This window comes from Oncorhynchus clarkii, chromosome 12 (assembly GCF_045791955.1).
Source record: "Oncorhynchus clarkii lewisi isolate Uvic-CL-2024 chromosome 12, UVic_Ocla_1.0, whole genome shotgun sequence".
Lineage (NCBI taxonomy): Eukaryota > Metazoa > Chordata > Actinopteri > Salmoniformes > Salmonidae > Oncorhynchus > Oncorhynchus clarkii.
This window is the reverse complement of record NC_092158.1, coordinates 7,428,259-7,440,758: the sequence shown is the minus strand read 5'-3', so window position 1 is coordinate 7,440,758 and position 12,500 is coordinate 7,428,259. Positions and strand designations below refer to the sequence as shown.

The 12,500-nt window shown below is 42.2% G+C and overlaps 1 protein-coding gene and 1 long non-coding RNA gene across 14 annotated transcripts in view; one reads left to right on the top strand and one right to left on the bottom strand.

The window, feature by feature from the left end:
• The window catches only part of LOC139422672 (uncharacterized), a 1,300,889-nt gene that overhangs the window by 810,599 nt on the left and 477,790 nt on the right, over nt 1-12,500 (bottom strand). The gene's annotated exons all lie outside the window — the stretch shown is intronic.
• LOC139422670 (transcription factor 4-like) overlaps nt 1-12,500 on the top strand; it is a 411,500-nt gene that overhangs the window by 533 nt on the left and 398,467 nt on the right. For 7 of the 13 annotated variants that reach the window (XM_071173859.1, XM_071173853.1, XM_071173857.1 and 4 more), the window contains exons 1-3: nt 1,370-1,471; nt 1,750-1,788; nt 2,669-2,738. In XM_071173859.1, the coding sequence (XP_071029960.1) occupies nt 1,370-1,471; nt 1,750-1,788; nt 2,669-2,738 (211 nt within the window). Of the gene's footprint in view, nt 1-954; nt 1,472-1,749; nt 1,789-2,668; nt 2,739-12,500 lie in introns of those variants that run through there. The other 6 variants (XM_071173862.1, XM_071173861.1, XM_071173855.1 and 3 more) reach the window with 4 other exon arrangements.

The following is a 12,500-nucleotide window of genomic DNA, read 5'->3' as shown; positions in this document are numbered from 1 at the left end:
TTTCTGTTGGTCGCAGACAAAGACATCAATATGGATTGATCAATCAAACACGCCACGCATAGTTGGGACGGTTCGCAGTTGTCATTTCCAAAGAGTAATGTCCTTATATCCAGCCTTTTCCCCCAAGCCCTCAAAACAGGCACGCTTCATCACGTTATTTCACGGTAAAAGTTAGCCAGTCCAGGTTAGCTGTGCTAGCCCCCCTAGCTCTGAAAACAGGCTTACAAGGGTAGGTAGCATCATTATGTAACGTCAAAATATTTTAACCTGCACATTTGATCTCCTGTGATAGAATAGCACACTTTTGTCTTGATGCCAAAATACAACTATAGCCTAGTTATATGTTCATACATTGTATCAATAACATTGTCTGTCTTGTCATCATCATCATCATCATTGAAGAAAGACTAGGTTTACTAGCTATGCTGCAGACCTCACCCCATGATTATAAATTGAAGGAGTGAATTTGGGCGTTGTTATCTTGTAATAACAACAATATTTAAATGTAAAAAAAATAAAAATCATATAGCCAACTATCAATGTCGAAATACATTTTTGTTTTCATATCGACCTAATATCATCGTTTATGTGCCATGAATTTGGATGGTTTGAGATGTTGACAAACAGACAGACATTCACACACCCGCGCGCACCTTCCTGCTGACACTGCGCACTCCAACACAATTATATCTGCCTTCTGAACCAATCAATCAATCATTTACAATTAAAACATATTTTGCAATGTCAACAACGTTTATCAATTTTCCTCCTCGTAAATGTACATTTCACCCCACCAATTGCTGTCGGCAAAAGTGCAAGGAATCGATATATTAAAAGGTAGCTAGGTGGCTGTAGAAACCAACGTTATTACTATTCTGTGGTACACACATGGGGCTCAAACTCGGATGAGTGGAAGCTGGAAATGAATAAAAGTCCTGTCAATGATCACGTTCCATTTACAAACTGATATTTATAAACGTCCAGACCTACTTTCACTGCGTGTGTATAAAGTCCGCTTTATTGACATTTTTTCCGCAGTCTTTATAGCGTCTGTGTATTTATTGTATATGCAACGGGATTGTCACTTCTTGATCTCTGGCTAAACTGCCATTAGCACAGCTCGACCTGGATTTGGGGAAACATTCCCATTCCTATTCCGATTTTTCTTCCTATTTTATTTCACCCGATTCATACATGTTATCCTAAACCTCCTGTTGCACAAGGATGCGCTGAGAGAGAATAGGTTTAAATACAAAGTGGAATCTTGCGCGACTCGGCTCCCGGTCGTCTGGATTTTGAGGAAGATCTAATAGTCGGTCCCCCTCCCATCCGTGCGAGAACTGGCGTCCTCTGACCGCAATTTGTTTCCATGTTTTTAGGTTTGTGTGATTTTGCTAAAATGCATCACCAACAGCGAATGGCTGCCTTAGGGACAGACAAAGAACTAAGCGACTTATTGGATTTCAGTGCGGTAAGCAATTGTTATAATATTGCAATGACCACAACCACGGCACCGACCTACCGGCGGCTGTTTAAATGTTTATTTGTACGGCATAGATAGACTAATTTTATTGTTATTCATTGTGATGTATTTATTTAAAAGTGTTTTATTTCTTCTCTGTACGTCTTTAACTCAACGTAAAACATATGATTTAAGCAAGTTATAGTATCCTAATTGTGTTTTCTATTTTTCCCAAAACATGTGCAGAGAAATATGATATTGCATTAGTAATTGTGTTGTTTCTATAGATGCGAAACAGCGATTTGAAAATGTTCCCAACATCAATGGTAGTATATCCCATTTTAAGTATTTTTTTCTTGTTTCATTCTGTCCTAGAATAGACATTTTTTAAATAAGTTTTAAATTCCTGTCTTTTTGTGATGCATAATTCTAGTGACAGGTCTCCGTCAGTAGATCAATCCCAGTAACATAACTGCATGCGGGAGTAGCCCACGATTATATATCAGCTTTAATATGTAAGTCGTTACTTGTACAATGTTTATGTTTTTATTTCATGTTATGAATAACGGATAATTGACTTTATTCCGACCCGTTCTAGTCGTGGCAGATATTTGTCCTTTATAACGCTGTAATGTTCGGAAGTTGGGACAGGAAACGTGCCCCACGGCCATGTTTCTTGATCCAATAACGATCGCTACTTTTAGTCAACTTGTGAAAATAAATAAATATATAAATCACTTTTATGAAAAATAAATACATTTGATATTTGCTAATCCAGACATTATTTTTTTTTCGTCAGTGTATTTACAGCGAGGTAGACATTATTAATAATTACAGTTTTCATATTGCTGTTATTTCTGGGGAGGACACTGTAATTCTAAGGATGCAGTAGAATTAGAAGACACTACTATTGGTCAATATAGAATTAGAAGACACTACTATTGGTCAATATGGATGACCATCTGCAGCACAGATCAGGGAAAGGTGTTCAGCACTCAGTTGGCTTGGGGTTCCCATCATAGACCACAATTATACTTATTGTGTAGCATAAGGCTATTGTAATAGTTATTTCAAAACGTGATTATTACGATTTGACAAAAAAAAAAAAAAAAAAACACGACATGCCATATTTATTGATACATTTTAAGATTGAACTTTTAAGCAATAAGGGGTGTCTATTGTAAAGCACTGCTTCTTCTCTTTCAGATGTTCTCTCCTCCTGTTAGTGGTAGAAACAGACCCACCTCCCTGGGAAGTGGACATTTTGCAGCCTCAAGTATGTCAATCTCAGCTCATTTAAAGAACACATTTATAGCTGTGGATATTGTATATGTTGTTACTATCATTTTCAAATCAAATCAAATCAAATGTTATTTGTCACATACACACGGTTAGCAGATGTTAATGCGAGTGTAGCGAAATGCTTGTGCTTCTAGTTCCGAAAATGCAGTAATAACAAGTAATCTAACTAACAATTCCTTTTTTTTTTGAGCTTCACTGTGTAAACATCATTTTGTTTTCCTCTTATTATATTATTACAGATTTATTTTTTTATCTTTGTTTATCAGCTATTAAGAATATAAGGGTCTCGTTGTACATTTGTTTTTACATTTAACTCGGCAAGTCAGTTAAGAACACATTCTTATTTACAATGACGGCCTACCGGGGAACAGTGGATTAACTGCCTTGTTCAGGGGGGCAGAACGACAGATTGTCAGCTCAGGGATTCGATCCAGCAACCTGTCAGTTACTGGCCCAACGCTCCAACCTTACCGCTCCGAAACATACATCATACATGATTATTGATAACCCTTGAAGTTGTGAATGACAGTAGTGGGTTTACATGTGATTTCTCTGGGATCACTGGGCCTCCCACTCAGTACATAGCTGAGGAGGCCTGATGTGTCTTTAAACAGCAGGCCTCGTTCCTCTTTGGGTCGTAACAGCAGGCCTTAGTGAAGACTCAGGCATCGTTCCTCTTTGGGTCGTAACAGCAGGCCTTAGTGAAGACTCAGGCATCGTTCCTCTTTGGGTCGTAACAGCAGGCCTTAGTGAAGACTCAGGCATCTTTCCTCTTTGGGTCGTAACAGCAGGCCTTAGTGAAGACTCAGGCATCTTTCCTCTTTGAGTAGTAACAGCAGGTGTAGCATGTCAGTACCAGAGAGATGGTGAATGAAGTTACACCTCCGTCATATTTCTGTGGGGTTTTGAAAGGCAGCGACGATGCCTTTGAGTTGTTGTTTTTTGTAGGGTCTACTACGGGGTTTGTTAAAGTCTCTTGTCTGTAGCACAGGAGCAGCAGTAGGGGTTTAAAATGTACGGACTAGCCTTTGGATTGTAATTTCCTTCATGTGGATGCGTAGAACCGGTTTTGGGTTTAGTAACAGCAGGTGTAGGGTGTTACACTACACCCAGTCCAATCTAGTACAGGTTTAAACCGAATGAACTATAAAGACGGAATTCAACATGGCATTTTATTCAATGGTTTTGAGGGGAACGGCCTCGTCTCCGAGGGGAGATCCTCGAAGCCAGATGATGTGGTTGTAGCTAGGCCCGTGCGGGGCTGCTGGCATTGAAACCCCACCGTGGTGGGGGGGGGGGGGGGGTTATTATATATATTTGGTGGTGGTGGGGAAGTGGATAGTTGTCAAACTGTTGCCAAAAAAAAAAAAAAAAAAAAAAAAAACAGCAAGTGAGAGAACAAGGGTAAGTTCACATATAAATACATCCCCCTCATTGGTTGAGAAAGAGGAAGGTGATACTTGCAACAGTGAACCCATAGGTTAAACAGGCCCGCGTGAGGAATGTGCATTATTACGCCGTGCTCGTAGGTCATAGGGTAAATAGATGAATGACATTCCACACAGGGCTAATAGGAAACACGACGTTGCGCTGATGATGAGGATACGCGTTTTGTATTCATTCCCACAATGCCCCTAAGAATAGGAAACATTAGTGAAGTGTGTTCTGCTTACTGGATGAAGATTAACAAGCATTAAGACCAAGAGAGACGATGAAGAATTTTGTTTACGCTGATGTCGTTTGTAGGCCTTTGTGGCCGTTCACTCTTTTTTCTCTGTAGCACATTGGCAGAAATGTTGGTGTTTTGGAATAGACATTGCATTAGAATTTGCCTCTGTAGGTCGGCTATATCTCTGTAGGTAGGCTATATCGCTATATAGGTAGGCTATATCTCTGTAGGTAGGCTATATCTCTGTAGGTAGGCTATATCGCTATATAGGTAGGCTATATCTCTATATAGGTAGGCTATATCTCTGTAGGTAGGCTATATCTCTATATAGGTAGGCTATATCTCTGTAGGTAGGCTATATCTCTGTAGGTAGGCTATATCTCTGTAGGTAGGCTATATCTCTATATAGGTAGGCTATATCTCTGTAGGTAGGCTATATCTCTATTAAGGTAGGCTATATCTCTGTAGGCAGGCTATATCTCTGTAGGTAGGCTATATCTCTGTAGGTAGGCTATATCTCTTTAGGTAGGCTATATCTCTGTAGGTAGGCTTTATCTCTATATAGGTAGGCTGTATCTCTATATAGGTAGGCTATATCTCTATATAGGTAGTCTATATCTCTGTAGGTAGGCTATATCTCTGTAGGTAGGCTATATCTCTATATAGGTAGGCTATATCTCTATATAGGTAGGCTATATCTCTGTAGGTAGGCTATATCTCTGTAGGTAGGCTATATCTCTATATAGGTAGACTATATCTCTGTAGGTAGGCTATATCTCTGTAGGTAGGCTATATCTCTATATAGGTAGGCTATATCTCTATATAGGTAGGCTATATCTCTGTAGGTAGGCTATATCTCTGTAGGTAGGCTATATCTCTATATAGGTAGGCTATATCTCTTTGTCGGTAGGCTATATCTCTTTGTCGGTAGGCTATATCTCTTTGTCGGTAGGCTATATATCTCTGTCGGTAGGATATATATCTCTGTCGGTAGGCTATATATCTCTGTCGGTAGGCTATATATCTCTGTCGGTAGGCTATTTAATGTGGCTTTGCAATATCATATTTCCATGCACCACTATATCAACATTTGATTTTCTAAACAAACACACATCGTACCAGTGGACATTATGATGTGTTTTAATCTATGGGATGTGTCTAAAGGAAGGCCTATATATAAACGACAATAAACAGTTTGTTTACCTTTTCAAATGATTCTGGCATGGGAAAGCACTTTGTCCTGATATCTTGTTGTAGCCTAAGCTCTCATATCCAAACTGCTATTAAAGGTTTTGGCTACTTCCTGGTGTTGACTACTTCCTGGTGTTGACTACTTCCGGGTGTTGGCTATTTCCTGGTGTTGACTACTTCCTGGGGCTGGCTACTTCCTGGTGTTGACTACTTCAGGGTGTTGACTACTTCCTGGTGTCTGCTACTTCCTGGTGTTGACTACTTCCCGGTGATGGCTACTTCCTGGTGTTGGCTACTTCCTGGTGTTGACTACTTCCTGGTGTTGGCTACTTCCTGGCGTTGACTACTTCTTGGTGTTGGCTACTTCATGGTGTTGACTACTTCCTGGTGCTGGCTATTTCCTGGTGTTGACTACTTCTTGGTGTTGGCTACTTCATGGTGTTGGCTACTTCCTGGTGTTGACTACTTCCTGGTGTTGGCTACTTCCTGGTGTTGACTACTTCCTGGCTCTAGCTATTCCCTGGTGTTGACTACTTCCGGGTGTTGGCTACTTCCGGGTGTTGACTACTTCCGGGTGTCCACTACTTCCTGGTGTTGACTACTTCCTGGTGTTGACTACTTCCGGGTGTTGGCTACTTCCTGGTGTTGACTACTTCCTGGTGTTGGCTACTTCCGGGTGTTGACTACTTCCTGGTGTTGACTACTTCCTGGTGTCGACTACTTCCTGGTGTTGACTTCTTCCTGGTGTTGGCTCCTCCCTGGCTTTGTCCCAAACGGTACCCTCTTCACCACAACAGTAGTGCACTAGCCTATATAGGGTGCCATTTGGGATGCAGATCGTGTGTTTCCCCGTGAATTGTGTATTGTAGGGTGGCGAGGAGGTGTTTGTGGTGGGGTATGGACACTGCTCTACCCTGTTGCCATGCAACTTGAAATTGGCAACCGATAGACGGGAGGAAATGTTCCATAAAACTGTGAATTGACAAACACATAAAAAAAAAAAATGAAAAACAAAATCTTATATGTACATAGGCCCAAATTTAGGCTTTTAAATTTTTTTTATTGATGTTTTCAAGTTGAACATCAACTAAGGAGGTTATCAGTAAAGTCCATCTGTGGAATTTAAATTAGCTTTTGTGAGAGAAAAAACAAAGCTGCACATGAACAGCCAGGCTCAGCCCCTGTTCTGGCTGTGCCAAAGTTCTGTGTGTGTGTGTGTGTATGTCTCCACTGTATGAGGAGAGATTTGGGTGAAGGAGGAAGATATATTTTCGTTGTCTTCATCATTATTAAGTTATATATTAATACTGTCTTAATAATATCCTACAACGTTCCGTTTGATCTGCTTGTACAGTATAGCCTATATCTCAAATGGAACCCTATGCTCTACAGAGTGCACTACTTTGTACTATATAGGGAATAGGGTTCTATAGTACTCTGGTCTAAAGTAGTGCACTATATATGGGGAATAGGGTTCCATAGGGCTCTGGTCTAAAGTAGTGCACTATATATAGGGAATAGGGTTCCATAGGGCTCTGGTCTAAAGTAGTGCACTGTATAGAGAATAGGGTTCCATAGGGCTCTGGTCTAAAGTAGTGCACTATATATAGGGAATAGGGTTCCATAGGGCTCTGGTCTAAAGTAGTGCACTATATAGGGTTCAATAGGGCTCTGAATATTGCACTATATAGTTCCATAGGGCTCTGGTCTAAAGTAGTGCACTATATAGAGAATAGGGTTCCATAGGGCTCTGGTCTAAAGTAGTGCACTATATAGGGAATAGGGTTCTATAGGGCTCTGGTCTAAAGTAGTGCACTATATAGGGAATAGGGCTCCATTTAGACCGCTGTAGGATAGAGTGCTTCCAATGCAAGCCTGACTGTTCCCCGGTTCCTCTATTCAACATGATCTGTCTTCGTCATGCCTGTCAGTCAAAAAGAGACTGATTGCATTCAAAATATAGACGAAGATAGGAGAGGAGAGAAGCAGTCATTTAAACCTGGATTCCTTCCTCCCGCCTCCTCTCCTCCTTTCCACCGCCCCCCCCCCCTCTCTCTCTTTCCTCTCTCTGCCCCCCCTCTCTCTCAATTCAATTCAATTCAAGGGGCTTTATTGGCATGGGAAATACGTGTTAACATTGCCAAAGCAAGTGAGGTAGATAATGTATAAAGTGAAATAAACAATAAAAATTAACAGTAAACATTACACATACAGAAGTTTCAAAACAATAAAGACATTACAAATGTCATATTATATATATGTGTGTGTTTTAACAATGTACAAATGGTTAAAGGACACAAGATAAAATAAATAAGCATGAATATGGTGGTGTGTGTTCTTCCCTGGTTGCCCTTTTCTCGTGGCAACAGGTCACAAATCTTGCTGCTGTGATGGAACACTGTGGTATTTCACCCAGTAGATATGGGAGTTTATCAAAATTGGATTTGTTTTCGAATTCTTTGTGGATCTGTGTAATCTGAGGGAAATATGTCTCTCTAATATGGTCATACATTGGGCAGGAGGTTAGGAAGTGCAGCTCAGTTTTCACCTCATTTTGTGGGCAGTGTGCACATAGCCTGATTTTTAGTCAGATCCTAATTGGTATGTTGAAATGTATGTTCCTTTTGATGGCATAGAAGGCCCTTCTTGCCTTGTCTCTCAGCTCGTTCACAGCTTTGTGGAAGTTACCTGTGGCGCTGATGTTAAGGCCAAGGTATGTATAGTTTTTTGTGTGCTCTAGGGCAACAGTGTCTAGATGGAATTTGTATTCGTGGTCCTGGTGACTGGACCTTTTTTGGAACACCATTATTTTGGTCTTACTGAGATTTACTGTCAGGGCCCAGGTCTGACAGAATCTGTGCAGAAGATCTAGGTGCTGCTTTAGGCCCTCCTTGGTTGGTGACAGAAGCACCAGATCATCAGCAAACAGTAGACATTTGACTTCGGATTCTAGTAAGGTGAGGCCGGGTGCTGCAGACTTTTCTAGTGACCGCGCCAATTCGTTGATATATATGTTGAAGAGGTTGGGGCTTAAGCTGCATCCCTGTCTCACCCCACGACCCTGTGTGAAGAAATGTGTCTGTTTTTTGCCAATTTTAACCGCACACTTGTTGTTTGTGTACATGGATTTTATAATGTTGTGTGTTTTACCCCCAACACCACTTTCCATCAATTTGTATAGCAGACCCTCATGCCAAATTGAGTCTAAAGCTTTTTTTAAATCAACAAAGCATGAGAAGACTTTGCCCCCCCCCCTCTCTCTGCCCCCCTTGTCACCCCCCCCCTCTCTCTCTCTCTCTCTCTCTCTCTCTCTCTCTGCCCCCCTTTTCTCCCCCACCCTCTCTCTGTCTCTGTCTCTCTCTCTGTATCTCTCTCTCTCTCTCCCTCCTCTCTCTCTCTCTCTCTCTCTCTCTCTATCTCTCTCTCTCTCTCTCTCTCCCTCTCTGTCTCTCTCTCTCTATCTCTATCTCTCTCTGTCTCTCTCTCTCTCTCTGCTTCCCTCTCTTGTCTCTCTCTCTATCTCTCTCTCTCTGTCTCTCTCTCTGTCTCTCTCTCTCTATCTCTCTCTCTCTCTCTCTCTCTCTCTCTCTCTCTCTCTCTCTCTCTCTCTCTATCTGTCTCTCTGTCTCTGTCTCTGTCTCTGTCTGTCTCTCTCTCTCTCTCTCTCTCTCCCTCTCTCTCTGCTTCTCTCTCTTGTCTCGCTGTCTCTCTCTCTGTCTCTCTCTGTCTCTCCCTCTGTCTCTCTCTGTCTCTCCCTCTGTCTCTCTCTTTCTCTCTCTCTGCCTCTGGACTCGTGTTAAATTATGTTATTTTCAGGAAGCAGAACGAGCCTGACAAAAACCCGAGCCAAACTGTAATTATTGCGACGGATTAGGAATTAATGGGTGTTTTAGCTATAATGGCGGTATTATTAGCAGTATTTAATAGTATTTAATACTAATAATTTCTAGCTCTAATAATGAGGATCATTTTGTGGTTGTCTCTTGAGTCGTGTAATCTTCTTCACCTCAAGGCCTTTATAGGTTGATATTAATAATAGATTATTGTCTCTCCACGTTGGGTTTCATGCCACGGAGACGTCTTGGGTTTGTGACAAGTTACAATACAAGAGACAGACAGACGCCAGAGCTTCACTTTGTCACTGGTACCTGATAACGTTGGTTAGGGAGGTTGTACAAAGTGAACGTCCTTTACATTTAGTCGCTCACATACCATGTGATGACTGTCAAAGCCTCTGTCACCAGTGAGGGGTCATTCCAAACATTCCAATCATTCCAAACATTCCAATCATTCCAAACATTCCAATCGTTCCAACCAATCATTCCAATCGTTCCAATCGTTCCAATCGTTCCAATCATTCCAATCATACCAATCATACCAATCATTCCAATCATTCCAAACATTCCAATCGTTCCAATCATTCCAAACATTTCAATCATTCCAATCAGTCCAGTCATTCCAATCATTCCAATCATTCCAAACATTCCAAACGTTCCAATCATACCAATCATTCCAATCATTCCAATCCAGAGGTTGTCTATGTGGAAATCAATCCCTTCCTAAAGAGACACACTGATTGTGTGATAGCTTTGGGATGAATGATTCAAGTCTTGTAGGATGGAAGGTTTTGTTAACTGCTCACCCTGAACATTTAACAGCACTGAATTGAACCCTTTCTAACAGCACTGAATTTCTAACAGCACTGAATTGAACCCTTTCTAACAGCACTGAATTGTCACCTCTCTAACAGCACTGAACTGAACCCTTTCTATCAGCACTGAATTGAACCCTTTCTAACAGCACTGAATTGAACCCTTTCTAACAGCACTGAATTGAACCCTCTCTAACAGCACTGAATTTCTAACAGCACTGAATTGAACCCTCTCTAACGCAGAGGAGGGAGCACAGACACTCGATGAAGGCTGACTGGACTAGAAGAGGGAACACAGAGCCTCGATGAAGGCTGACTGGGCTAGAAGAGGGAACACAGAGCCTCGAGGAAGGCTGACTGGGCTAGAGGAGGGAACACAGAGCCTCGAGGAAGGCTGACTGGGCTAGAAGAGGGAACACAGAGCCTCGAGGAAGGCTGACTGGGCTAGAGGAGGGAACACAGAGCTGACTGGGCTAGAATGAAAGGCTGACTGGGCTTCGAGGAAGGCTGACTGAAGAGGGAACACAGAGCCTCGAGGAAGGCTGACTGGGCTAGAGGAGGGAACACAGAGCCTCGAGGAAGGCTGACTGGGCTAGATTAGGGAACACAGAGCCTCGAGGAAGGCTGACTGGGCTAGAGGAGGGAACACAGAGCCTCGAGGAAGGCTGACTGGGCTAGAGGAGGGAACACAGAGCCTCGAGGAAGGCTGACTGGGCTAGAGGAGGGAACACAGAGCCTCGAGGAAGGCTGACTGGGCTAGAGGAGGGAACACAGAGCCTCGAGGAAGGCTGACTGGGCTAGAGGAGGGAACACAGAGCCTCGATTCACACGCTCGCTCCTTGATGATGATGTGTTGTAAGGGAGTGTGTGTGTGTGTGTGTGTGTGTGTGTGTGTGTGTGTGTGTGTGTGTGTGTGTGTGTGTGTGTGTGTGTGTGTGAGACATCAGCTAGTCTATTTTTAGGATTAGCTAATGATTTAAAGAACGTCCTGACCTCAGAAATGTCTGATAACTATGGTAACAGTTAGTGGCTTTTTATCTGTGTGTTTTAGTCTCGTTTTGTGATTCGTTAACACAGTGGACCTGGGAGCAACGTGGCCTTTATGAAATCACTAGTCCTGTAGGACAGACAGCAAAACCAAACCTGGCTTTCGTTTCTTAAATCTTTTCTATACCAGGTTACTAGCGAACTGAGATTTCATTGTCCTGCACCAGATGCGTTAATTTATTTTTTAGAGTAAAGCTTTTCACTGTCCTTTTCTCGATTTAGGACACAGGCCACAAAAATCCAACTGTGATTTTGTTAGTAGAATTTCTGAACGGTATGTTTGTTTCCGTAGGTCTGCAGTAGAGACCAGCCAGGATACTGTTTTCACAACTAGGACAATATTTAGGACACACAATGGCACCGGACTTAGAAAGAGGATTGTATTTTACATCTGGGGGATTATCACATATATATATATATATATATATATTTTTTTTTTTACTAAACTAAAACACTTTTTTTCTGTCCGTTGTGTCCCTACACTGCTGAATAACACGGTCAAGCTGAGGATACGAAGGCTCATCCAGCCGAGTATGTTCTAGTATGTTCTATTATGTTCTAGTATGTTCTAGTATGTTCTAGTATGTTCTAGTATGTTCTATAATGTTCTAGGATGTTCTATTATGTTCTAGTATGTTCTAGTATGTTCTAGTATGTTCTATTATGTTCTAGTATGTTCTAGTATGTTCTTCCGTGACTGTATACATGCACTTTAACTTCCAGCTGTGTTGATGATGACTGGCCTCTGCTTGGTATTGTGTTTGGGAGCTACGAAGTGATGTGGGTGTACACATGCTTTCTTTAAATTTATTGTACAGACCTCACTGGCTTCCTCACTGGCTTCCTCGCTGGCTTCCTCACTGGCTTCCTCACTGGCTTCCTCACTGGCTTCCTCACTGGCTTCCTTACTGGCTTCCTTACTGGCTTCCTCACTGGCTTCCTCACTGGCTTCCTCACTGGCTTCCTTACTGGCTTCCTTGCTGGCTTCCTTACTGGCTTCCTCACTGGCTTCCTTACTGGCTTCCTCACTGGCTTCCTCACTGGCTTCCTTACTGGCTTCCTCACTGGCTTCCTTACTGGCTTCCTTACTGGCTTCCTTACTGGCTTCCTTTCTACGCAGTATAGTGGCTGTTGCGTTGCTGTGGCACTCTGGCACACTGGCAAGAAAACACATCTCT